This window comes from Salmo salar, chromosome ssa28 (assembly GCF_905237065.1).
Source record: "Salmo salar chromosome ssa28, Ssal_v3.1, whole genome shotgun sequence".
Taxonomy (NCBI): domain Eukaryota; kingdom Metazoa; phylum Chordata; class Actinopteri; order Salmoniformes; family Salmonidae; genus Salmo; species Salmo salar.
This window is the reverse complement of record NC_059469.1, coordinates 5,890,816-5,915,623: the sequence shown is the minus strand read 5'-3', so window position 1 is coordinate 5,915,623 and position 24,808 is coordinate 5,890,816. Positions and strand designations below refer to the sequence as shown.

General features: G+C 41.4%; 1 protein-coding gene across 2 annotated transcripts in view; it reads right to left on the bottom strand.

Annotated features, from left to right (window-relative positions):
- Positions 1 to 10,286: 10,286 nt before the first annotated feature.
- The window catches only part of LOC106589364 (glutamate receptor ionotropic, delta-1), a 453,450-nt gene continuing 438,928 nt past the window's right edge, over positions 10,287 to 24,808 (bottom strand). Inside the window, exons 15-17 of one of the 2 annotated variants that reach the window (XM_014179240.2) lie at positions 16,675 to 16,915; positions 15,048 to 15,186; positions 10,287 to 12,346 (exon numbers count right to left, since the gene is read on the bottom strand). In XM_014179240.2, coding sequence (XP_014034715.1) covers positions 11,940 to 12,346; positions 15,048 to 15,186; positions 16,675 to 16,915 — 787 coding nt within the window. In that variant the 3' untranslated portion in view covers positions 10,287 to 11,939. The remainder of the gene's footprint in view (positions 12,347 to 15,047; positions 15,187 to 16,674; positions 16,916 to 24,808) is intronic. The other variant, XM_014179241.2, reaches the window with a different exon arrangement.

The window sequence follows — 24,808 nt, the reverse complement described above, 5'->3', positions numbered from 1 at the left end:
GAAGTGGATACCTGATGTGTTGTATTGACTTTAAACCTATCCCATTGAAAAACACAGGGGCTTAGGAATATTTTGGCACTTCCTATTGCTTCCACTAGATGTCACCAGCCTTTACAAAGTGTTTTGAGTCTTCTGGAGGGAGATCTGACCGAACAAGAGTCATGGAACGATGATGTCCCATTAGACACCTGGCGCGAGTTCATGTTGGGTACCCTCGTTCCAATACGTTATAAAAGAGTATGCATTCGTCCACCTTGAATATTATTCATGTTCTGGTTAAAAAAGGCCCTAATGATTTATGCTATACAACGTTTGACATGTTTGAACGAACGGAAATATATTTTTTCCCCTCGTTCATGACGAGAAGTCCGGCTGGCTTACATCATGTGCTAACGAGACGGAGATTTTTGGACATAAATGATGAGCTTTTTTGAACAAAACTACATTCGTTATGGACCTGTGATACCTGGAAGTGACATCTGATGAAGAGAATCAAAGGTAATGGATTATTTACATAGTATTTTCGATTTTAGATCTCCCCAACATGACGTCTAGTCTGTATCGCAACGCGTATTTTTCTGGGCGCAGTGCTCAGATTATTGCAAAGTGTGATTTCCCAGTAAGGTTATTTTTAAATCTGGCAAGTTGATTGCGTTCAAGAGATGTAAATCTATAATTCTTTAAATGACAATATAATATTTTACCAATGTTTTCTAATTTTATTTAATTTGTGACGCTGACTTGACTGCCGGTTATTGGAGGGAAACGATTTCCTCAACATCAATGCCATAGTAAAACGCTGTTTTTGGATATAAATATGAACTTGATAGAACTAAAAATGCATGCATTGTCTAACATAATGTCCTAGGAGTGTCATCTGATGGAGATTGTAAAAGGTTAGTGCATCATTTTAGCTGGTTTTATGGTTTTGGTGACCCTGTCTTTGACTTGACAAAACATTACACACAACTCTTGTAAATGTACTGTCCTAACATACTCTAAATTTATGCTTTCGCCGTAAAACCTTTTTGAAATCGTAAAACGTGGTTAGATTAAGGAGATGTTTATCTTTCAAATGGTGTAAAATAGTTGTATTTTTGAAAAATTTGAATTTTGACATTTATTTGGATTCAAATTTGCCGCTCTTGAAATGCACCTGCTGTTGATGGAGTGCACCACGGGTGGCACGCTAGCGTCCCACCTAGCCCCAAGAGGTTAACCTGTTAGGGCTAGGGGGCAGTATTGACACAGCTGGATAGAAAATATACCTGATTTAATCTGGTTACCACTCCTACCCAGTAACTAGAATATGCATATACTTATTACATATGGATAGAAAACACCCTAAAGTTTCTAAAACTGTTTGAATGGTGTCTGTGAGTATAACAGAACTCAAATGGCAGGTCAAAACCTGAGAGATTCCTTTACAGGAAGTGGCCTGTCTGACCATTTCTGGAACTTCTTTGCCATCTCTATCGTTTACTAAGGATCTCTGCTCTAACGTGACACTTCCTACGTCGTCCATAGGCGCTCAGAGCCCGGGAAAAACCTGAATGTCGTCATCCCAGCCCCAGGCTGAAACACATTATCGCCTTTCTCAAGTGGCCGATCAAGGGACTCTGGGCTTATTCGCGTGACCTGACCGCCCCCGTCTTTGTGATTTTTTCCTCTGTTTGCCGAAAAGGAGATTCCCGGTCGGAATATTATCGCTTTTCTACGAGAAAAATGGCATAAAAATTGATTTTAAACAGCGGTTGACATGCTTCGAAGTACGGTAATGGAATATTTAGAATTGTTTTGTTACGAATTGCGCCATGCGCACGACCCTTCTTTACCATTTCGGATAGTGTCTGGAACGCACGAACAAAACGCCGCTATTTGGATATAACGATGGATTATTTTGGACCAAACCAACATTTGTTATTGAAGTAGCAGTCCTGGGAGTGCATTCTGATGAAGACAACAAAAGGTAATCAAACTTTTATAATAGTAAATATTATTATGGTGAGTGCTAAACTTGCCGGGTGTCTAAATAGCTAGCCCGTGATGCCTGGGCTATGTACTTAGAATATTGCAAAATGTGCTTTCACCAAAAAGCTATTTTAAAATCGGACATATCGAGTGCAAAGAGGAGGTCTGTATCTATAATTCTTAAAATAATTGTTATGCTTTTTGTGAACGTTTATCGTGAGTAATTTAGTAAAATGTTAGCGAATTCCCCGGAAGTTTGCGGGGGGTATGCTAGTTCTGAACGTCACATGCTAATGTAAAAAGCTGGTTTTTGATATAAATATGAACTTGATTGAACAAAACATGCATGTATTGTATAACATAATGTCCTAGGGTTGTCATCTGATGAAGATCATCAAAGGTTAGTGCTGCATTTAGCTGTCTTCTGGGTTTTTGTGACATTATATGCTAGCTTGAAAAATGGGTGTCTGATTATTTCTGGCTTGGTACTCTGCTGACATAATCTAATGTTTTGCTTTCGTTGTAAAGCCTTTTTGAAAACGGACAGTGTGGTTAGATTAATCCACAGGTAGTCTAATATCTAAATAAATACTAATATTTCATACTCAGACTAGTATGTTCAATAGGAAAGGAAAATAACGAGGAGCGCGCCCTCGTTCACGCACGCAAAGAGACTACTTTTGCCTTAGTGCTCCCCTTGGAGAAAAAAAAACGATGACTTTCCCTTGGATAAACTACCATTGGGTTTTCAAAAAACAAGCCTGAAACCATGTATAAAGACTGTTGACATCTAGTGGAAGCCATAGGAACTGCAATCTGGGAGGCGGAAGTCATAGTTTTCATTTTTTAAGTGGCTGGGAGCTCTAAAGAAAATTATTCCGGATGTATTTTCCTTGGGTTTTCGCCTGCCATATCAGTTCTATTATACTTACAGACATTATTTTAAGACACCATCTGACGTCACCTTCCGTGATAACCTCAAGAGAGGACAGATCAGAACAACAGTTTAGCTCAATTCATTTCTGTTTCAGGAAATCCAGACACATTGACTATATGACAAATTATTACATTCCCAATTTTCTCTGTAACATTATCTCTATGACAAATGTCAAAGAGCATAACAACATACTGTTACTGTTGAAACCATTTTCAAAATGAGTTCATACTCCCTTATTTTACTGGCGACCTGTTGGAAGAGTTACCAGATCAGGGAGTTAGCACATTAACCCTGCGGGGAATCCCACACTCCAATCCAGCAGTCCCAATCCAAGGACCAGGACCCCAGGAAACTGGTAATTTTCCCTTCGAACAAATTATTCACATCGTGATTCAAAAACATGTTAAATCAAAAATAAACAAATTTGAATAACCAATCAACTTAGAATTGCAACTTTTGATAACGCCATAAGGAAATACTAGTATCTCATGAAGTAATGGTAAAATAGAATAGAAACTGGGGTTTCTCATTCATTTTATAATTAAATCCCACCTGTTTCGATGATTTCTAGTGAGATTGATCAGGTCTCACCAGAAAGTCCGGATACCAGGCATTCGAGAATATTGGATATTTCCTCTCCCTTTTCTTTTCCTGTCCTTCCGAAACCATTTAAAAACCATCCAAACATTTACATCCCTTTGCATACCCAATTTAAAACGGAATTGAAAAGACCTCAAAAAATAAACTCCACAGTATCAACACCACTAATGTATAATCATAACCGGTAATTTGTGTGTGCGTGCTGGTGTGTGTGTTTGGTGAACCATTGGCCACAAACACACATGAACCAGCCTTACTGATCTGAGAAAGTGTACATTTTGTTAGCATTCACTATGCTACATCTTAATCAGCAATCTGAACGTATTAATTACAAACCAAACATGATAATGGTAATTCCACTGTCCTTACTCCAATCATTAAATATTTGTTTTAATCCACTCCATAATTTATGTATCTTTTATTTTGCATGTACTACCCTTAAACACGGTGACTTTATCTCGCCACCGAGTCCACCATCACCACCGCACCCCGCTAACTAGCTAAAGTAGCAATTTCACACCGGTTACACTCACTCCCCTTTTGACCTCCTCCTTTTCCACAGCAACCAGTGATCCAGGTCAACAGCATCAATGTCACAGTATTGCTTCCGTCCCTCTCCTCACCCCTACCTGGGATCAAACCAGGGAACCTCTGCACACATCAACAACTGCCTCCCACGAAACATTGTTACCCATCACTCCACAAAAGTGCAAGGGAAACAACTACTTCAAGGTCTCAGAGCAAGTGACGTCACCGATTGAAATTATGTTAGCGGTCACCCCAATGTTCATGGACAAAAAAAATGTAAAGTTCATTTTAGGTTTAGTAACCCCTTTGCTAATTCCTCGTTACCCCTCCCCCCTTTCATCCATTACAGAAATCTATTTCAGAATGAGACAACATAAAATGTAAATCTATTTCATAATATAACCACATAAAAGTCTCATGAGATCAAAAAAAACAACAAGCTTTTCTGAGTTTGCAAGGAGTGTTTGTCCAGCTCATTTAAATGTGTTACCTCTTTAGAATCCATTCCCCTGGCATTTCGCCTAGATCCTTCAACCCAAAATACTTTTCTCTGTGGCAAATTTAGCCAATTTCTCATCATAAGGAATCTGCAATATTTGATCCTGGCATCTATTAAAAAGTTGGGTAAGATGTGATCTCATAGTCTTCCTTCACATAGAAACTGTAATCTCTATGAACCACTATCGATCGAACCGATGCCATATGTGAAAGTTCCTGTCCTGCTACTTTCCGTAGGATTCGTTGTTGCTCTTTTGAAAAAGATGCAAACACTTGCATAGAGGCATTTACTCTGCAGCAGGCTCCATTCCCACTTTACACTCATTCTTCCAATGTCTGATAGCTCCCTGTTTTAGATGTGGGGCTATCTCCTTACACTTTGTTTTTTTGCTACGTTTCTTTGTCTTATCTTGGCCATTGAAACCACTGTTAGTGACTTTCACTGTGGCCATATTAACCCCTCACACATCTGCGAAGTGAGCAGAGTTATATTCCACTCTCAAAACATCTTGCTCTATTTCATCCACAACCCCTGTAATTATCATTTTGATCACAGGTTTCAAACCTGCCATCAAAGCCGAAGTACAAATTCTATCAATGCACTAACATACCCAGTCTTTTTGCAGCTGAATACCTCAACTAATTTCCCATATTCGAGCCAAATTGGTATAATGCTTGTGCGCTTCTTTCAGTGCCTCCATGGTTTATTTAAAATCCTCTAGCTCAACTTCACAAGGAAAATTGGGAGGTGTCACGGTTGTCGTCGGTGAATGAGGACCAAAACGCAGCAGGTACGTGAATGCTCATCTTGATTTTTAATTATCTTCAAAAATGAACATACAAAATAACAAAACCGAAAAACGAACAACTAACAAACAGTCTGGCAAAGCAAAGCTCAACACAGAACAATCACCCACCAATCACACACACAAACACATCCTAATATATGGGACTCTCAATCAAAGGCAGATAGACAACACCTGCCTTCAACTGAGAGTCCCAACCCCAATTAACCAAACATAGAAACACACACACTAGACTAACCATAGAATACAAACACATAGACCATCAACCAAAAACCCGGAAATACTAAATCAAACACCCTTTACACAAACACACCACCCCGAACCACATAAAACAAATACCCTCTGCCACGTCCTGACCAAACTACAAAAACAATTAACCTTATACTGGCCAGGACGTGACAGGAGGTCTGTCACCATATCAATAGTTATTATTCTTAACCTCTATGGGCTAGGTGGGATGCTAGCGTCCCCCCCGTGGTGCACTCCATCAACAGCAGGTGCATTTCAAGAGCGGCAAATTTGAAACCAAATAAATGTCAAAATTCAAATTTTTCAAACATACAACTATCTTACACCCTTTGAAAGATAAACATCTCCTTAATCTAACCACGTTGTCCGATTTCAAAAAGGTTTTACGGCGAAAGCATAAAGTTAGAATATGTTAGGAGAGTACATTGACAATAGCTGTGTGTAATGTTTTGTCAATTCAAAGACAGGGTCACCAAAACCATAAAACCAGCTAAAATGATGCACTAACCTTTTACAATCTCCATCAGATGACACTCCTAGGACATTATGTTAGACAATGCATGCATTTTTAGTTCTATCAAGTTCATATTTATATCCAAAAACAGCGTTTTACTATGGCATTGATGTTGAGGAAATCGTTTCCCTCCAATAACCGGCAGTCAAGTCAGCACCACAAATTAAATAATTAAAATTAGAAAACATTGGTAAAATATTATATTGTCATTTAAAGAATTATAGATTTACATCTCTTGAACGCAATCAACTTGCCAGATTTAAAAATAACCTTACTGGGAAATCACACTTTGCAATAATCTGAGCACTGCGCCCAGAAAAATACGCGTTGCGATACAGACTAGCCGCCATGTTGGGGAGATCTAAAATCGAAAATACTATGTAAATAATCCATTACCTTTGATTCTCTTCATCAGATGTCACTTCCAGGTATCACAGGTCCATAACGAATGTAGTTTTGTTCAAAAAAGCTCATCATTTATGTCCAAAAATCTCCGTCTTGTTAGCACATGATCTAAGCCCGCCGGACTTCACTTCATGAACGAGGGGAAAAAATATATTTACGTTCGTTCAAACATGTCAAACGTTGTATAGCATAAATCATTAGGGCCTTTTTAACCAGAACATGAATAATATTCAAGGTGGACGAATGCATTCTCTTTTATAACGTATTGGAACGAGGGTACCCAACATGAACTCGCGCGCCAGAGTCTAATCGGCCATCACCGTTCCATGGCTCTTGTTCGGGCAGATCTCACAGTAAAAGACTCAAAACACTTTGTAAAGGCTGGTGACATCTAGTGGAAGCAATAGGAAGTGCCAAAACATTAATCAACCCCTGTGTGTTTCAATGGCATAGGCTTAAAGGTAATTCAACACATCAGGTATCCACTTCCTGTCAGAAAATGTCTCAGGGTTTTGCCTGCCAAATGAGTTCTGTTATACTCACAGACTCCATTCAAACAGTTTTAGAAACTTTAGGGTGTTTTCTATCCATATATAATAAGTATATGCATATTCTAGTTACTGGGTAGGATTAGTAACCAGATTAAATCGGGTACGTTTTTTTATCCAGCCGTGAAAATACTGCCCCCTAGCCCCAACAGGTTAAACCTCTACCGACGTTGTCCAAGATGTTTTAGATTTCTTTATTCCCATCTATAATACACACCTTCTACTAACTATTTTCCAAGGTAGCACTACCCACTTCCCTGGAGAATAGTTATGGTATTTGTGCCTATTAATTGGTCACGGTACTTAATACCTTGTATTAGAACCAATACTATAGCATCTGCAAATGTATTACTGGAGAATACGGATTACTTAATGTCTTATTCCAGTATTGTGCCTCAAATATTTTTGTTGATAACACACATTACCAAAATTATTCACACTTGTCTTCCTATTTCCACATAATCTGTCATGGTTTTACCACCCAAACAGGGCATACGATCAACCTCTCTTAATTGCTACTGCTAATACACCCAAATCCAACAGTGTTCGAATATCTTGTTGCTTTTCTTTTAACCCTGAATGGCAACTTTTTATCCTAGTACACAAGGATGTCACTTTATCCATCCAAACACACTCTACTGCCACATGGCCTTTGCGGCTGAGACTTTCACCCTCTCGTTACAGGTTTAGCAGGGAACCAACCCCACCCAGGTTTTACCCACTAGGACTTACCCTTCGCAGGTTCCAGCCTGCTCGGGCTTACCTTTCGGGACTCACCCTATTCTTATAGTCACATGAACTAACCCACTCGGGATTTACCCCCTAGGACTTACCCTACAGGTACCAGCCTGCTCGAGTTTACCTTCCGGGACTTAGCCTATACTTTATAGTACTAGCCGGAACCAACCTACTATATACCACAAAGCTACGACCGGGCCTACTGAATAAAACACAATCGGCCTACTGAATAAACTTATGCTTTCTAGGTCCGTATCCTATAATTATTCAGCCAATGATTCTCATCTCCCCAAGATGTCAAAATGAGTGGAAACAGGTGTAGGAACTGTGCCTACCTTGTTTGTTGCCAGCTCCTGCTCCACTGATCTAGACTCTCTGGTTTGACTACAAATCGTGGTGAACCCTGCTCGCAGCGCCAACTGTTAGGTTCCAATTCTCTGAGTAAAAAACTCAACGGACACTATGAAAGGTTAACCAAGTTTATTCTTCCCAGAAGGTCAATACAGCTGCATTAGACAAAAACATTTTTATACAAGCACTGACATTTAATCCTTCCTCCTAGGCTGAGTCTCCTCCTACACATCTGTACAAGCTTTGTGTCTTTACTGCTAGGCAGGACACTAAGTGATACGGGCCATAAACCTTTATTTCACCCTTAACGTCACCTGACCTGATCTCAACCTCCCCCCTTCATCATTAATCCATGGCTCTTTCCCCTTATCAACGCCTGCCACATGTGATTGCTTCCCTGCACTCAATATTTCATATTCTCAGAACCCAACAGCAGAAAACACCATTATCAAAAGTGACCGCAAATGCAATTATGCATGTACTGCTTTTATTCTGAAGGTGCATTTTTATGGTGAAAACTCATGCGCTTCTTATATATGCCAGTAGGCTCTACATCTCTTGTAAAGAGGATTAATGTGCTTAATTTTAAGACGTTATTTGGCCACTTTAGTTGTGATACAAACCTTATTAAAACCTTTAGGCCTATGGGCTAGGCTACATGAGGTGTGCGACTATGATTAGAAAAAGTCGCAAAAAAGGCATTGCTTCTTATGCTGGGCATCATTCACAAGTGAAAATATATAATTCACAAGTGATAGGCTAATATTGTCACCCATCAGACTATTTTGGATTTAATCTTTACATATACTAAATCATATATGTGTGACATTTGTTTTGATGAAGAATGGACCATTATCATGCAACTGTCTCAAAACAGGGGCAGCGGAAGAAATATGTCATCTATGCACTTAAATAGCGAATAGAGGACGCTTTTCCCCGTGGTTTATTTTCATGCCAGCCAGGTAGGCTATACTCCTGTTGTAAATATAAGCAATGTGCTTAATATTAGGAAAGTTGAGAAATAAATATAGTAGGCCTAGCCTATAGAAAGCCGATGGGATCCTCGTCTGTTTATTAGCAGCCATCACTTTGTTTTCTCCCGCAATTGCATAGCCTATAGAAATGTTGCGCAACATGAGCTCATGGGCTCTCATGAAGTGTTTGATTAGATTTTCAAATACATTTGTGTTGATGTCTGAGTGATTAGAGGAACAATAGAGTGCTGAGTACCAGGCAGTTAGCAAGTTTGATAGGCTACTAATGACCAGCAGCAGCATCAGAGCTTGGAGAAGCCTGTGGAATTTCACTGCCTTCATGACTCGTGACCGCCGGTGTGGCGGTAATAGGGTCACCGCAACAGCCCTAGGCGTAAGTAAAGGCCCTGTTGTGATGAAGAGAACTTGTTGATTGGTCTATTCTGTCATTCTCAGCTATCTGTTGGAATCATTTCCTTCATGTTGGCCCGTGAACAGAGCACCACCTCAAAGGGATGATTTTCATTTATATCATAGCGAGAGCATTAAAGCAAATAAAGCAAGGCAGACATGACTTCTATGATATCAGTTAGTACGAGAATTGGTTTTCAAAGATCCAAATAAAATGTTAATGTTTTCAAAATGTTTAAAAATAAATGAATATAGGACAAACGGTTTATAATACTGGCACATGCAAATGTACTGTACGGGTTATCTATCGTCACATGCCCGTGAATCATAGAAACAAACATATGTAAACCATATTTCTTTATTAAAGATTAAGAAACTCCAAGCAGCATATTCATAAATAAAATAAGTCTCCCTTAGATGTACTTTTACAGACTATATGGTATGATAGCTTTTTATAATATTTTCTTTAATATTGTGGTGTGGGCATTGATACAGTAACGGGGGGGGTAATATAGTAAGGCAGTGAAACACACTAAACCCTTACAGTACAGTAACGTGGGACTTCCTTTTCACCACTGTTAGCTGATCAGAGCCACAGGTTGTATGCAGAACACAGTGTAAAATTAGATCACTTTGGTTCACATTAGTAAGTACTAGTACTTGTACAAAATACACAGGCTTATAACCTCGCCAATTTTGTTTGAGAAGCATGAGCGGAGAACGGGTGATGCGAAACATGATTCTCTCACTTTGAGGTATGGTAGTTCTGTTTATTCTCATGACATCACTTAATTATCGTTCTTTGCTTTCCCTCAATGGCTCTGCAGGGAAATTGGTTACATTTTCCAAGAGGTACGGACAATCCAGTAAATGAAAACCTTTTGAACAGTATGAGTATAGATCACCTATCAGTACTCCTGGTACACGTTGTATTGTGCATATAGGATGTGACGAACGACAACACAATATAACCACTGAGATTGACATTCACTATCTCACTTCCTAGCAATGAGTTTTCCAGAATGACAGGCTAAAGGAAATAAACAGAAACAAAAAGTATACTGCAGGACATACTTGCATTTTAATTGCACTTATGAAAGTCTTGGTAAAGTTTTGCAGTTCATCTTTAGTTGGAAATGTGACATAAACTGCTGCTCTGCAAAGTGCCCAGGTTAATTGATGGGAAAATTCTGTTTATTTTATGAACAGAGCTCCATCAGAATTTAGACATTAGAATATGCCACCTGAACTGCTATTACCAACACTAATAGTTCATAATTTTGATATCACTCCTTTATCTTCCATCTCCCTTGGTGATAATTGCTCTATTACAAATGATAAATATGAGATATTATATATCTACTTTTCTCCCTCTGCAATTCAAATGACTTCACTGCTCTGAAAGGAGAACCTGTATACAGATTTTTAACAATAAATCTTTAAGTACGAAATGAATACATATATTTCTTTCCTAAAATGAGCCTTTTTTGTTAAAGTTTTGTTTTAAACATCCCTCCCACTCAATCAAGGAAACATGTAGCATACACTGGAAGGGACATGATTCAATCATGATTTATGTCAGTTAAAGGTTCCCTTTGAACATTCCCTTAACGTGGCTGATGTTAGGCTGTACACGGCACTAGTACCACTAGGACTGCCTTTCTTTGCTGTTGGGGGCTGACTGAGACTGTATCTCCCTCTGTCTTTGACAACATAGGGCTGAAATTGAGCTCTATGAAATACCATCCATTTCATAAATCTGTAGAACTCATGAGAAACAATGTTCACTTCAGTTTCAGCCTTAAACAATGATTCACCAAGACTTTAAGTTAGAAAAAAAAAATATGAAAAACGTATATATGTCTTACAAACAAAATGATTCCATCTATTTGGAATATTCTTATCTGATACTGAAGTATAAGGTTGTTAAAGAGGTGCATAACAGTTGGAGTTCAACATTATGTCCTATGGTGAATGGGAATCTAAGAATGAACTGTGGAGAGACATTTTTTCGGCACTTAGAAAACAATCACAATGAATTTGCGTCATTATTCATATAGAACAAAATTTACAAAGCCATTCAAACAGTCATTTTTTTTACTTTTTTTTTTTTTTAAATCTTATTTAGTTTTTTTATAACTCAACTTGAAAAATTGAGAATATTCAAAATACACTATAACTTCACTTCGTTCTCTCAGTATTTACAAATATATACAAAAAAATGTTGCTGTTCCTTTGATGTCGGTTGTTCAACAGGTAATAAAAATCTCTTATTTCTCTTGTTTGCACACTTTCCCAAATTTTTTATTTATTTACTTTCCCCCCCACAAATAATACCCCACAAAAATCAGGTGAGGGGTAGGAGATGTGACGTTGAGGCACCATCAGATGGATGTACTGTGGGTGGGCTCAATGGCTTCTGGGATGGGTCCTCCGGGAACTCCCTGGTATGACATTGGCATGGGTGTCTTGGCGGGACTCAGTCGGAACAGCCCCCCGTTGGGAGCTCTGTGTTTGCACTGAATGGAGGGGATGGTGGAGCTGCTGGGGGGGTGGTGGGGGAGTGTGCTGCCAGGGCCCTGAGCTAGTGTCCGACCCAGGCCCACCCCATGGCCCTCCCCCGGGAGATAGGTGCTCACAGACAGGCCCGTGCCCGGGTAGTCCCGCACAGACTCCAGCTGCCGGCTGGGCTGCATGCTGTCGATGTCCTGCGCAGAGATCTCGATAGACGGGCCAGGGATCTGCTTGTGCGCCATGTCCTCGTCCATAAGACTGTTCATACGCCGATGCACCTGTTCCAGATTCACCTCCTTGTCCTAGAGGGTGAAAGAGAGAGGGGGAGGAAGGGACACAGAGGCTGAGATGGGCTGTTCTCCATGGGATTCTCAGGCTTTTCACCAGCTCCATGCATTTAGTTTCCCTCTCCTCTTCCTTAGCTTTTTTGAGGTGGTTTGTTTTCCCAAGCCTCTGAGTGTTTCACTCAACATGCTGATTGAGTAATGTCTGTTTTAAGTGCCCAATTGGAATTGAGGTGACTCAATTACAGGTGTATGGAATGTGCACCTTGAAATCAAACTTGGCCAGTGGACATAGACAGTTTGATGTTTAGTAAGAGGTGTCAAATCTTTGACAGACCGCACCAATGCTGGAGCCAAGCTACATCCTAACCTCTACTGACTGATCTGGGGCACCATGTAACCTTAGGCTTCATTGCTGATGCTACAGTATATTGAAGTAAAGTTGAGGTAATATATTGGTGTCCTATTTAGATGGCCACATATGGGCTTTTACAGTGTCTGTTCTACCTCTCAATAGTGCTGAGCGATTAGTGATTTTTGAGGTCGGTTCAATTTCGATTTTGTTATAAAAAAAATTAGCATGGTCTTCGATTTAAAAAAATTATAAAAATTGTTATATATTAAATGCCCTATACATTATGTGGGTTATGTGCCCATTACTGCTTATCACTTATTAACCATAATTTATTGACATTACTTTACTTTAATAAAATATTTGTTTTATTTGATGACTTTATTTCATTCCAAGTCATCATCTAATCTCTATAGAGCTGCTGCCTGTCTGACAAAATCACTATTTTAGTGGTTCTGCAAAGTAAATATGGCATACTTTTATGACTGCTGAATACCAACTATCAATCACTTAGATCATGTATTTTCAGGTAGAGCTACCTCGCAAAGCAACTGCTCTCTATCCCTCTCGCACCTTCTCTCTTCTCTCCATCAAAGAGGTCTCTGTGTCTGCTCCACACAGACCGGACAAGTAAACGGGCGCGCAATGGATTATGGTCATTGTAGTTAATTACCAGGTTTTCTGCTCTAAACTACGAAGAATATTGGCCTATTGGAAACTACAACATCACACAGTTTGAGCTTGATCTGATTTATCTCTACAGAAACTGAGCAGAAAAAAATGAATGGAATTCAAATAAATAAACTGACTTCGGCGAAAAACGAAAATAACCAACATTTTGGTTAATCGCTCAGCACTACCTCTCAATCAATTACTTACTGATGTTGGCCAGGTGAATCGATCTGATATCAGATCAATATATTTAATACATCTGAGCTGCTGAGGCTGACAGATGTGTCTGTGTCTTTGGATGACTGTAGTTATGCATAAGCTAATTGACACTTGAGGTTCGTTGCTGACAAAAATGCTACATTGGGACATTTAAAGGTAGGAGAGGACAAAACATACTTCAGGGTAGCAGGTATCACTAGCCAATCAGGAGATGTGTCCTAGCACTTGGAGGCTACACTAGACTATTGCAAAAGGCTACTTTGGAGGCAGGCATAACTTGGCTCCAGTAATGGTCTGACTCAACAATGATATTAGTAAAAAACTGAATATGGAGACAAAATCCAAGTTGATCCTTATGTGCAGTACATATACAACACAACATACTGCAGAGGTTAAGATTCTATATGTGGAGCACAAAACCAACCAATGAAAATAAGACATGTTTTGGAATGGAAGACATAATCAGAAATGTGTTTCTATGAAGACCGATGATGATTTACTATTTTATGCTAGGTACTACATGCTCTACAAATGAAAGAAAGGCTGGCCTTGATTATATTGCACTTAGGGAAATGAAGAACTCCTATATTTCAACCATCTTTAGGCAATTTTATGGAAACTCTCTAGTCTAGTGACTACCCTAATGCACTGGAAATACAGAGTATCCTTCTTACTATGCAATTATAATGGATGTTGTTTGGCAACAGATGCAGAAATACCTTGAAATCAACTGACTCCTCTCATAACGACACAGTGTATGTTAGTCATTTGACCATCAGAAGCCATGCCACATCAAACAGTGTATTTAAACTCCACTGTGATTCTACATCATTTACTCTTCCTCTTGTCAATATCAACTGCCTGTCATAAGTAAAACAAAACTAGAAAGCCACTCTATCCATCCATGGTGGCCTGACACTTGATTGAAGGATTTATCGAGGCGTGAGTACGCTGTTTTCAAAGTGGCCTCCGTATGCATAAGACTATGATGATTACGCATACGTCCTGTATTGTGGCTCATCTCTGTATCTGTAACACGTTCTATACACCACCTTCGTCAAACTTGACGAACCCATTTAGAGATATGTATGCAAACAGCCATGACTGCGTATAACAAGTGTTATAACAATGTTTGTAAAAGGCATAATAAATACCTTCATAAAGCATCATAGTGAGGTAGTTCATAGAATATGTCGCTGAATTAACTTCCTCTTATTCCCCATACAATGTTTCTACGTGAGGGTGAGAGACAAGCCCTTGTCATGCACGCATCCATCCACTACAAAAGGAACTAACCAAAAATGGGGAAGAAACAGAATAACAATCAGAGAATAGAAGATTGCCAGAGATGAGATGGTGTTGTGAAGTTTTAGATCAAGATGCCCCCCCCCCCCTCCCCTCCAAGCCCAATCGGACAGATCAGAGTGCCTCTTTAATGCAGCAGCACAAATCAGATCTTAGGAGCTCTATTCTGACCTGTGTCAATAGCTTCTGCTTCATCCCAGTCTCTTTCTCTCTCTGTCCAAATGTCCTTCCTCCCTTCCGGTGAAGCAGTGGTAATGTCATTATATGTCAATGGACCAGAAACCCTTGCCAGTCTGTAATCCTTAGTAACCTGCACGAGATCATAGAACAGTCAAGAATAAAAACGTATGGATGTCCACATTGACATATAATTGCAATAAGACGTCACACAGGGAATTACTAGGGATTATGGACTGGGTTGGACAGATATAGTGGCTCTTATTGCTGTGGGGTGACAGACCCATGCAAACATCCTGTTTCTGCTCACACTTTAGTTTACGGATCCATGTCAAGCCTTAACCTGTCTCATGTCACATGCAAGGGGAGAGTAACTCTCTCATGTGAGAGGCCTCTTTAGACACGTTCACATAATCGCAGTAACTTGAGTGGATTAAACTAAATAGAAAGGCTTAACGTGAACTGGCAATGAGGTATAAGGTGTAATCGGTGTCAATCAGTTTAGCAGGCACTTAGCAGGGGAAAGTCTTACGAGAATCAATTAAAATGGTTCTCTGTGGTAGGCAGTATAGATGTGTTTACAATTCAGGGTAAGGAACTGTGTTGGTAATCAATGGGTTTTGATTATTTCAGGAACACTAATGTTATGGGGAACTTAAAACAAACTCGATACTGACGTTTTCTCAGAAATGTCATATTTCATATTTGGCTGATTCACATTGACATGAATCAAATAGATACATGGATCTACTCTGAAATAAGGCATTTAAAAAGGTATTCAAATCTCCCTTTGAATGTGTAATCCTCTGGGACCAGTTTTCAAAAGTTATATTTCTCGATTTCACCTATCGGATAGGATTAAATGCATAGAAATTGAATTAACTGAATGGGTATAACCATTCAAGTCAGTGATTTGTCTGTTCTATTCATTCTATTTCTATGCATTTCATCTGGATATAGTTAGTTAATATCCCTACAGAGAATCTTGCTGAATTGAAAATGGCGAAACTTTGGCTGAGCGAAAAAGGTTTTGACAATAATTCAATACAAAGTATGTGACTGGAAAATTTGCTGGGGACTGATGCTCATCACTGTCCGAAATCAGTTGTTCTGACATATTAGTAAGAGACTTGAAAAATGCAGGAATTGCTTATCTCAAAAAAAACATATTGGTTGGGCAGTTTGTTATCCTGAAGGCAGCTTAAGGGTTTATGATTAACATACACCGATGATGTGTGATTAACATACACCGATGATGTGTGATTAACATACACCGATGATGTGTGATTAACATACAGCGATGATCAAATTCGAAGAGTTTCCAAAAAATATCAATAATCAAGATGGAAATATATTAGTAAGAAAATGATAAGGGGGATTCGTCTTTATCTGTGAGCTGTGTGAGGTACGTATGCCATACAAAAACAGATGGATTTGGTTTCAGAGAAGAGGGGGGATAGATTAGAGGGACCAAATTTGATTTCAATCAGAGCACAATCTACAACTGCGTGTACTGGAGCTCGACTAAATCGGGACTGTGGTCTGCGGCTGGATCCTTAAAGTAGAGTGTGGCAGTGTCCTCCCCCTGCTGCCCTGTCCTCCGGGCTCTGTGCTCGGTCACCTCTTTGGGCTGCTCTTGCCCGCAGCGGTTGCTGTTCCACCACATCTCCAGGCCGGCAACCAGGCAGGCCAGCAGCAGTCCGGCGGCCAGGACACAGAAGACCCCGGCAAAGCTGTGCAGCTTCAGGGACCTCCCGTCGGGCGTGGCGTTGGAGTGGCTGTTGAGGTCACAGCGGCCCGTACGTGGCCACCACTTCTGCTTCAGGATGTCCAGGTCTCCTTTTTCCTGCAGCTCCAGGATCCTGCAAGGAGGGGAAATATCTGGGTGTAAGAGACATATGCTTCCTCTGCTTCGCTCAAAACAGGCTGTTGTATTAAGTTAAGGCTGTTACGCAAAGAATTGAGACTAAGGACTAGGACCCTAGTTGCATATATACTACTCATATGCTATCATGGAACTAAAGGAAGAATGAAAAATAGACCTGCTTTTATCTTCCGTAGATGAATGCATTCATTTTTGACAATTCCCACAGCACAGCATTTTAAGTGTGATTTGTTTGAATTATGCCTGCTCAATGAATTAAACCCGACAGTAAACTTCATTAAATGTCAGCTTTAGTATTCCTTCATTGCCACAAATGAAATCCAAAATAAAACAGATGGAAGAACTGCTTAATTAAAAGAAAAATTAGCCATGGCAAAGAGGAAACAACCATTATCAGAGAACCGCCCCTTTGGGCAAACCCTACCGCCACAGCAATTTCTGAGATTAAAAGGAGCCCATGGCGAATTTGTAAGGTTATGGATAGACGAGGGTGCGGAGAGTGGGAAGGAGAGAGGGAAATGGATTATGATGATGGGAAGGGGTCGGTGGCAAGTAAGATGAATCCGTCTCTGTAGAGGAGATGACATTCTGGTTCAGCCTGTTATTACCCCCTGAGCAGCCTCCCAGCTGTCCTCGAAGCACATCACACTCCCACCACCCCCACCACTCCGTTAGCCCTGAATTTCCCAGACGGATATTCATCCAGGCCATCATGAGCGTAGATAGAGGGACAGCGTTCAGTTCAGTGTCGTAGGAATAGGCATTATTGAGGATCTTCCGCGGAGGGACCTCATCCCTTAATAAGCTCTGACCCCGCTCTTCACTTGCTGTGACCCTGCGTACTGAGTGTGCACTCTGAAGGGCCCTGACGTAGCACACCTCGGAAGAGTGGAGAGGATTTAAATGTTCCACCGCATTGGTGACTTATCGAAGGTGTGGGCGTGTGGCCTCCAAGAGCCCCAGATCAAACCTGATCAAGCTGGTTGAAACTGGTTCTGCTTTGTAGAAGGATCATTGTTCCTATCCTAAGACCTGGTTTTAGTCACTAGAACGGCAGTTCATTCTGGTTGTGGAGTTGGGATGGCACTCATTGTTGTTTATTTAGATTTCTTATCTAAAAGATAGTGTGACGAAACATTTTGGGTTGTTTTCATGGATGCTTTGGAGCTTTTATAACTGAGAAGAATCAAAACAAGATGTGTGGGAATGCAGTCAAGACAGTGATTTTGGGATTCATTTTGGGTAAATCCTTGGCCAATATGATTACACAGTCCTAGTTGGTCAAATCACATTGTATTTGTCACATGCTTCATAAACAAGAGGTGTAGACTAACAGTGAAATGCTTACTTACGGGTGCTTCCCAACAATATAGAGAGGAAAAAAAAGAAAAAAATACTGTAATAGAAAAATAATAATAATAACACAAGGAATAAATACACAATGAGTAAAGATAACTTGGCTATATACACGAGGTACCAGTACCGAGTCGATGTGTGGCGGTACGAGGTAATTGAGGTAGATATGTACATATAGGTAGGGATAAAGTGACCAGGCAACAGGATAGATAATAAACAGTAGAGGCAACATATATGATGAGTCAAAAAGTGTCAATGCACAGTCTGGGTAGCTATTGGTTAACTATTTAACTAACTATTTACAGTAGCAGTCTTATGGCTTGTGGGTAGAAGCTGTTCAGGGTCCTGTTGGTTCCAGACTTGGTTCATCGGTACCACTTGCCGTGTCACTGGAGTTTTTGACAATTTTTAGGGCCTTCCTCTGATACTGCCTGGTGTACAGGTCCTGGATGACAGGGAGCTCAGACCAATGGTGTACTGGGCCTTACGCACTACCCTCTGTAGCGCCGTGTGGTCGGATGCAAAGCAGTTGCCATAACAAGTGGTGATACAGCCATTCGAGATGCTCTCAATGGTGCAGCTGTAGAACTGTTTGAGGATCTGAGGGCCTGTGCCAAATCTTTTCAGCCTCCTGAGGGGGAAATCGGTGTTGTCGTGCCTTCTTCACGGCTGTGTTGGTGTTTGGGCCATGATCATTTCTTAGAGAGGGCGTACGCGTGGAGGGCACAACGGTGTTGAACACTGAGCTATAGTCAATGAACAGCGTTCTCACATAAGTGTTCCTCTTGTCCAGGTGGGAGAGGTAAGTGTGGAGTGCAATAGAGATGGCGTCATCTGTGTATCTGTTGGGGCAGTATGTGAATTGGAGTGGGTCCAGGGTGTCTGGAATGATGGTGTTTGTTGATGTGAGCCAGGACCAGCCTTTCAAAGCATTTCATGGCTACAGATGTGAGTGCTACATGGCAATAGTCATTTAGACAGGTTATCTTGGTGTTCTTGGGCCCAAGGTCTATGGTGGTCTGCTTGAAACATGTAGATATTACTGATTGGGTCAGGGAGAGGTGAAAAATGTCAGTGAAGGCACTTTCCAGCTGGTCAGCGCAGGCTCTGAGTACGCATCCTGGTAGTGTCCAGCTCCTTGAAAGTGGCAGCTCTAGCCTTTAGCTCAGTGCAGCTGTTGCCTGTAATCTATGGCTTCTGGTTGGGATATGTATGTATGGTCACTGTAGGGCCGATGTCGTCGATGCACTTATTGATGATGCCGGTGACTGATGTAGTAAACTCAATGTTATCGGATGAATCCCCGGAACATATTCCAGTCTGTGCAAGCGAAACAGTCCTGTAGCTTACATGTGATTATGGACAGATTTACCCAGTCAGCATCCTGCAACTAATGAACAAAGACTTTCAAACTTTGTGAAAAATTGAAGTCAATGCCCAAGTACAGTATTTAGTTAAACTATCCATTTTGAGCCTTTTTTCATGGAAGTAATTAGCATGTTGAATGATTATTCTTTAATCCAAACCAACGCTTGTTATGAATTCATAATCGGTTGATTTCATAAGGCAACTCAGCAGGAACATGCAACTTATTTATTGATTTCAACCTGTGCTGATATAGCAAAACAAATATAATTTTTTGATTGAACCTTTATTTAAGCAGGCTAGTCAATTCAGAACAAATTCTTATTTACAATGATGGCCTGGCAAGAGACAAAAGGCCTCCTGTGGGGACGGGGGCTGGGCTAAAAAAACATTAAAAAAACAATGACAAAAAAAGACAACACAGAAGACACTGGCAACAGCACAAATACAACAGCAAATAAACAGTGTGTGTGTGTGTGTGTGTGTGTGTGCTCGCGTGCAGGCATGTGTGTGGTGTGTGTGTGAAGTAACACAACATGCTTCCTTACATAAGGCAACACAAACTAGTGGATACTAGGAAGAACTACATGTCTCAACAAACTGTTAACCAATTTGTCCTTTGAACTCCTCCAGGGACACCAGGTCCTGGGGTTTTAGGTTGGCTTGGAGGGAATTCCAAGACCACGGGAATGAGTAATGGAAAGACCTTTTCGATGCTCGGTTCTAGGTTTCGGGACTCTTAGCATAAAACAAGATTGAGATCTGAGCTTATATGTGTTTTCATTCCGAGCTAGAAGGGACGATAGATAAAATGGCAGTTTTCCTAAAATGGCCTTATAAAAAACAATATACCAGTGTTTGGGCCTGCCTGTTGCTAGTGATGTAAATCCAACAGCAGCGTAGAGATCGCAATGATGAGTTAGATGTCTCTGATTGGTGACAAAACGAAGAGCAGCATGATACACAGAGTCAAGAGCCTTCAAGGACATGTTGTAGTGATCTCCTACTCTGTAATTCAAATACAACAAGTAGCTCCTCAAGGGTGGTTTAGTGAGAAGTAATCCAAACTAAAAGCATTATACAAACCCATTCTAACTGTGCTACAATACAGTGCATTTGGAAAGTATTCAGACCCCTTACATTTTTCCACATTATGTTACCTTACAGCCTTATTCTCATCAAGCTACACACAATATCCCATAAAGACAAAGTGAAAACAGGTTTTTAGATTATTTTTTTACATTTATTAAAATAAAAAAAAATGAAATGACACTAGAAATTGAGCTCAGGTGCATCCTGTTTGCATTGATCATCCTTGATGTTTCTACAACATCATTGGAGTCCACCTGTGGTAAATTACATTTATTGGACATGATTTTGAAAGGAACACACCTGTCTATATAAGGTCCCAGAGTTGACGGTGCATGTCAGAGCACAGACCAAGCCATGATGTCGAAGGAATTGTCCGTAGAGCTCCGTGACAGGATTGTGTCGAGGCACAGATTTGGGGAAGGGTACCAAAAAATGTCTGCAGCATTGAAGGTCCTCAAGAACCCAATGGCTTCCATCATTCTTAAATGGAAGACGTTTGGAACCACCAAAACTCTTCCTAGAGCTGGCCGCCCGGCCAAACTGAGCAATCGGGAAAGAAGGGCCTTGGTTAGGGAGGTGACCAAAAACCTGATGTTCACTCTGACGGAGCTCCAGAGTTCCTCTGTGGAGATGGGAGAACCTTCCAGAAGGACAACCATCTCTGCAGCACTCCACCAATCAGGCCTTTATCATAGTGGCCATACGGAAGCCACTCCTCAGTAAAAGGCACATGACAACACATGAGAAACAAGATTCTCTGGTCTGATGAAACCAAGATTGAACTCTTTAGCCTAAATGCCAAGTGTCACGTCTGGGGGAAACCTAGCACCATCCCTACGGTGAAGCATGGGGGTGGCAGCATCATGCTGTGGAGATGTTTTTCAGCGGCAGGGACTAGGAGATTAGTCAGGATCGAGGGAAAGATGAACGGAGCAAAGTACAGAGAGATCCTTGATGAAAACCTGCTCCAGAGCGCTCAGGAGCTCAGACTTGGGCGAAGGTTCACCTTCCAACAGGACAACAACCCTAAGAACACAGCCAAGACAATGCAGGAGTGGCTTCAGGACAATTCTCTGAATGTCTTTGAGTGGTCCAGCCAGAGACCAGATTTGAACCCGATTGAACATCTCTGGAGAGACCTGAAATAGCTGTGCAGCGACGCTCCATCCAAGCTGACTGAGCTTGAGAGGATCTGCAGAGAAGAATTGGAGAAACTCCCCAAATACAGGTGTGCCAAGCTTGTAGCGTCATACCAAAGAAGACTCGAGGCTGTAATCTGAGTAAAGGGTCTGAATACTTATGTAAATGTCATATTTCAGTGTTTTATTTTTTATGAATTAGCAAAGAATTATACACTGCTCAAAAAAATAAAGGGAACACTTAAACAACACATCCTAGATCTGAATGAAAGAAATAATCTTATTAAATACTTTTTTCTTTACATAGTTGAATGTGCTGACAACAAAATCACACAAAAATAATCAATGGAAATCCAATTTATCAACTCATGGAGGTCTGGATTTGGAGTCACACTCAAAATTAAAGTGGAAAACCACACTACAGGCTGATCCAACTTTGATGTAATGTCCTTAAAACAAGTCAAAATGAGGCTCAGTAGTATGTGTGGCCTCCATGTGCCTGTATGACCTCCCTACAACGCCTGGGCATGCTCCTGATGAGGTGGCGGATGGTCTCCTGAGGGATCTCCTCCCAGACCTGGACTAAAGCATCCGCCAACTCCTGGACAGTCTGTGGTGCAACGTGGCGTTGGTGGATGGAGCGAGACATGATGTCCCAGATGTGCTCAATTGGATTCAGGTCTGGGGAACGGGCAGGCCAGTCCATAGCATCAATGCCTTCCTCTTGCAGGAACTGCTGACACACTCCAGCCACTTGAGGTCTAGCATTGTCTTGCATTAGGAGGAACCCAGGGCCAACCGCACCAGCATATGGTCTCACAAGGGGTCTGAGGATCTCATCTCGGTACCTAATGGCAGTCAGGCTACCTCTGGCGAGCACATGGAGGGCTGTGCGGCCCCCCAAAGAAATGCCACCTCACACCATGACTGACCCACCGCCAAACCGGTCATGCTGGAGGATGTTGCAAGCAGCAGAACATTCTCCACGGCGTCTCCAGACTCTGTCACGTCTGTCACGTGCTCAGTGTGAACCTGCTTTCATCTTTGAAGAGCACAGGGCGCCAGTGGCGAATTTGCCAATCTTGGTGTTCTCTGGCAAATGCCAAACGTCCTGCACGGTGTTGGGCTGTAAGCACAACCCCCACCTGTGGACGTCGGGCCCTCATACCACCCTCATGGAGTCTGTTTCTGACCGTTTGAGCAGACACATGCACATTTGTGGCCTGCTGGAGGTCATTTTGCAGGGCTCTGGCAGTGCTCCTCCTGCTCCTCCTTGCACAAAGGCGGAGGTAGCGGTCCTGCTGCTGGGTTGTTGCCCTCCTATGGCCTCCTCCACGTCTCCTGATGTACTTGCCTGTCTCCTGGTAGCGCCTCCATGCTCTGGACACTACGCTGACAGACACAGCAAACCTTCTTGCCACAGCTCGCATTGATGTGCCATCCTGGATGAGCTGCACTACCTGAGCCACTTGTGTGGGTTGTAGACTCTGTCTCATGCTACCACTAGAGTGAAAGCACCGCCAGCATTCAAAAGTGACCAAAACATCAGCCAGGAAGCATAGGAACTGAGAAGTGGTCTGTGGTCCCCACCTGCAGAACCTCTCCTTTATTGGGGGTGTCTTGCTTATTGCCTATAATTTCCACCTGTTGTCTATTCCATTTGCACAACAGCATGTGAAATGTATTGTCAATCAGTGTTGCTTCCTAAGTGGACAGTTTGATTTCACAGAAGTGTGATTGACTTGGAGTTACATTGTGTTGTTTAAGTGTTCCCTTTATTTTTTTGAGCAGTGTATAAACCAGTTTTTGCTTTGTCATTATGGGGTATTGTGTGTAGATTGATGAGGGGAAAAAAACGTTTAATCAATTTTAGAATAAGGCTGTAACGTAACAAAATGTGGAAAAAGTGAATGGGTCTGAATACTTTCTAAATGCACTCTGTGTGATAATATATAATTGAAAGGGGAAATGTAAATATACTGAACAAAAATATAAACACAACATGTAAAGTGTTGGTCCCATGTTTCATAAGCTGAAATAAAAGATCCCAGAAATGTTCCATATGGACAAAAAGTTTTTTTCTCAAAAATGTTGTCTATAAATGTGTTTACATACCTGTTAGTGAGCATTTCTCATTTGCCAAGATAATCCATCTACCTGACAGATGTGGCATATCAAGAAGCAGAATAAACAGCATGATCATTACACAGGTGCACCTTGAGCTGGGGACAATACAATGGCACTCTAAAATGTGCAGTTTTGTCACACAACACAATGCCACAGATGTCTCAAGTTTTGACGTAGCGTGCTATTGGCATGCTGACTGCAGTAATGTCCACCAGAGCTGTTGCCAGAGAATTTGATGTTCATTTCTCTACCATAAGCTGCCTCCAACGTCGTTTTAGAGAATTTGGGAGAACGTCCAACCAGCCTCACAACTGCAGACCACATGTAACCACGCCAGCCCAGAACCTCCACATCCGACTTCTTCACCAGCGAGATCATCTGAGACCAGCTACCCGGACAGCTGATGATACTGTTGGTTTGTACAACCAAAGACTTTCTGCACAAACTGTCAGAAACCATCTCAGGGAAGCTCATCAGCGTGCTCATCGTCCTCACCAGGGTCTTGACCTGATTGCGTTGTAACTGACTTCAGTGGGCAAATGTTCACCTTCAATGGCCACTGGCACCCTGGAGAAGTGTGCTCTTCACGGATTAATCCCGGCCAGATGGTGTATGGCGTTGTGTGGGTGGGTAGTTTGCAGATGTCAACGTTGTGAGTAGAGTGCCCCATGGTGGCGATGGGGTTATGGTATCGGCAGGCAGGCATAAGCTATGGACAACGAACACAATTGCATTTATCTATGCTAATTTGAAAGCACAGAGATACCGTGACGAGATCCTGAGGCCCATTG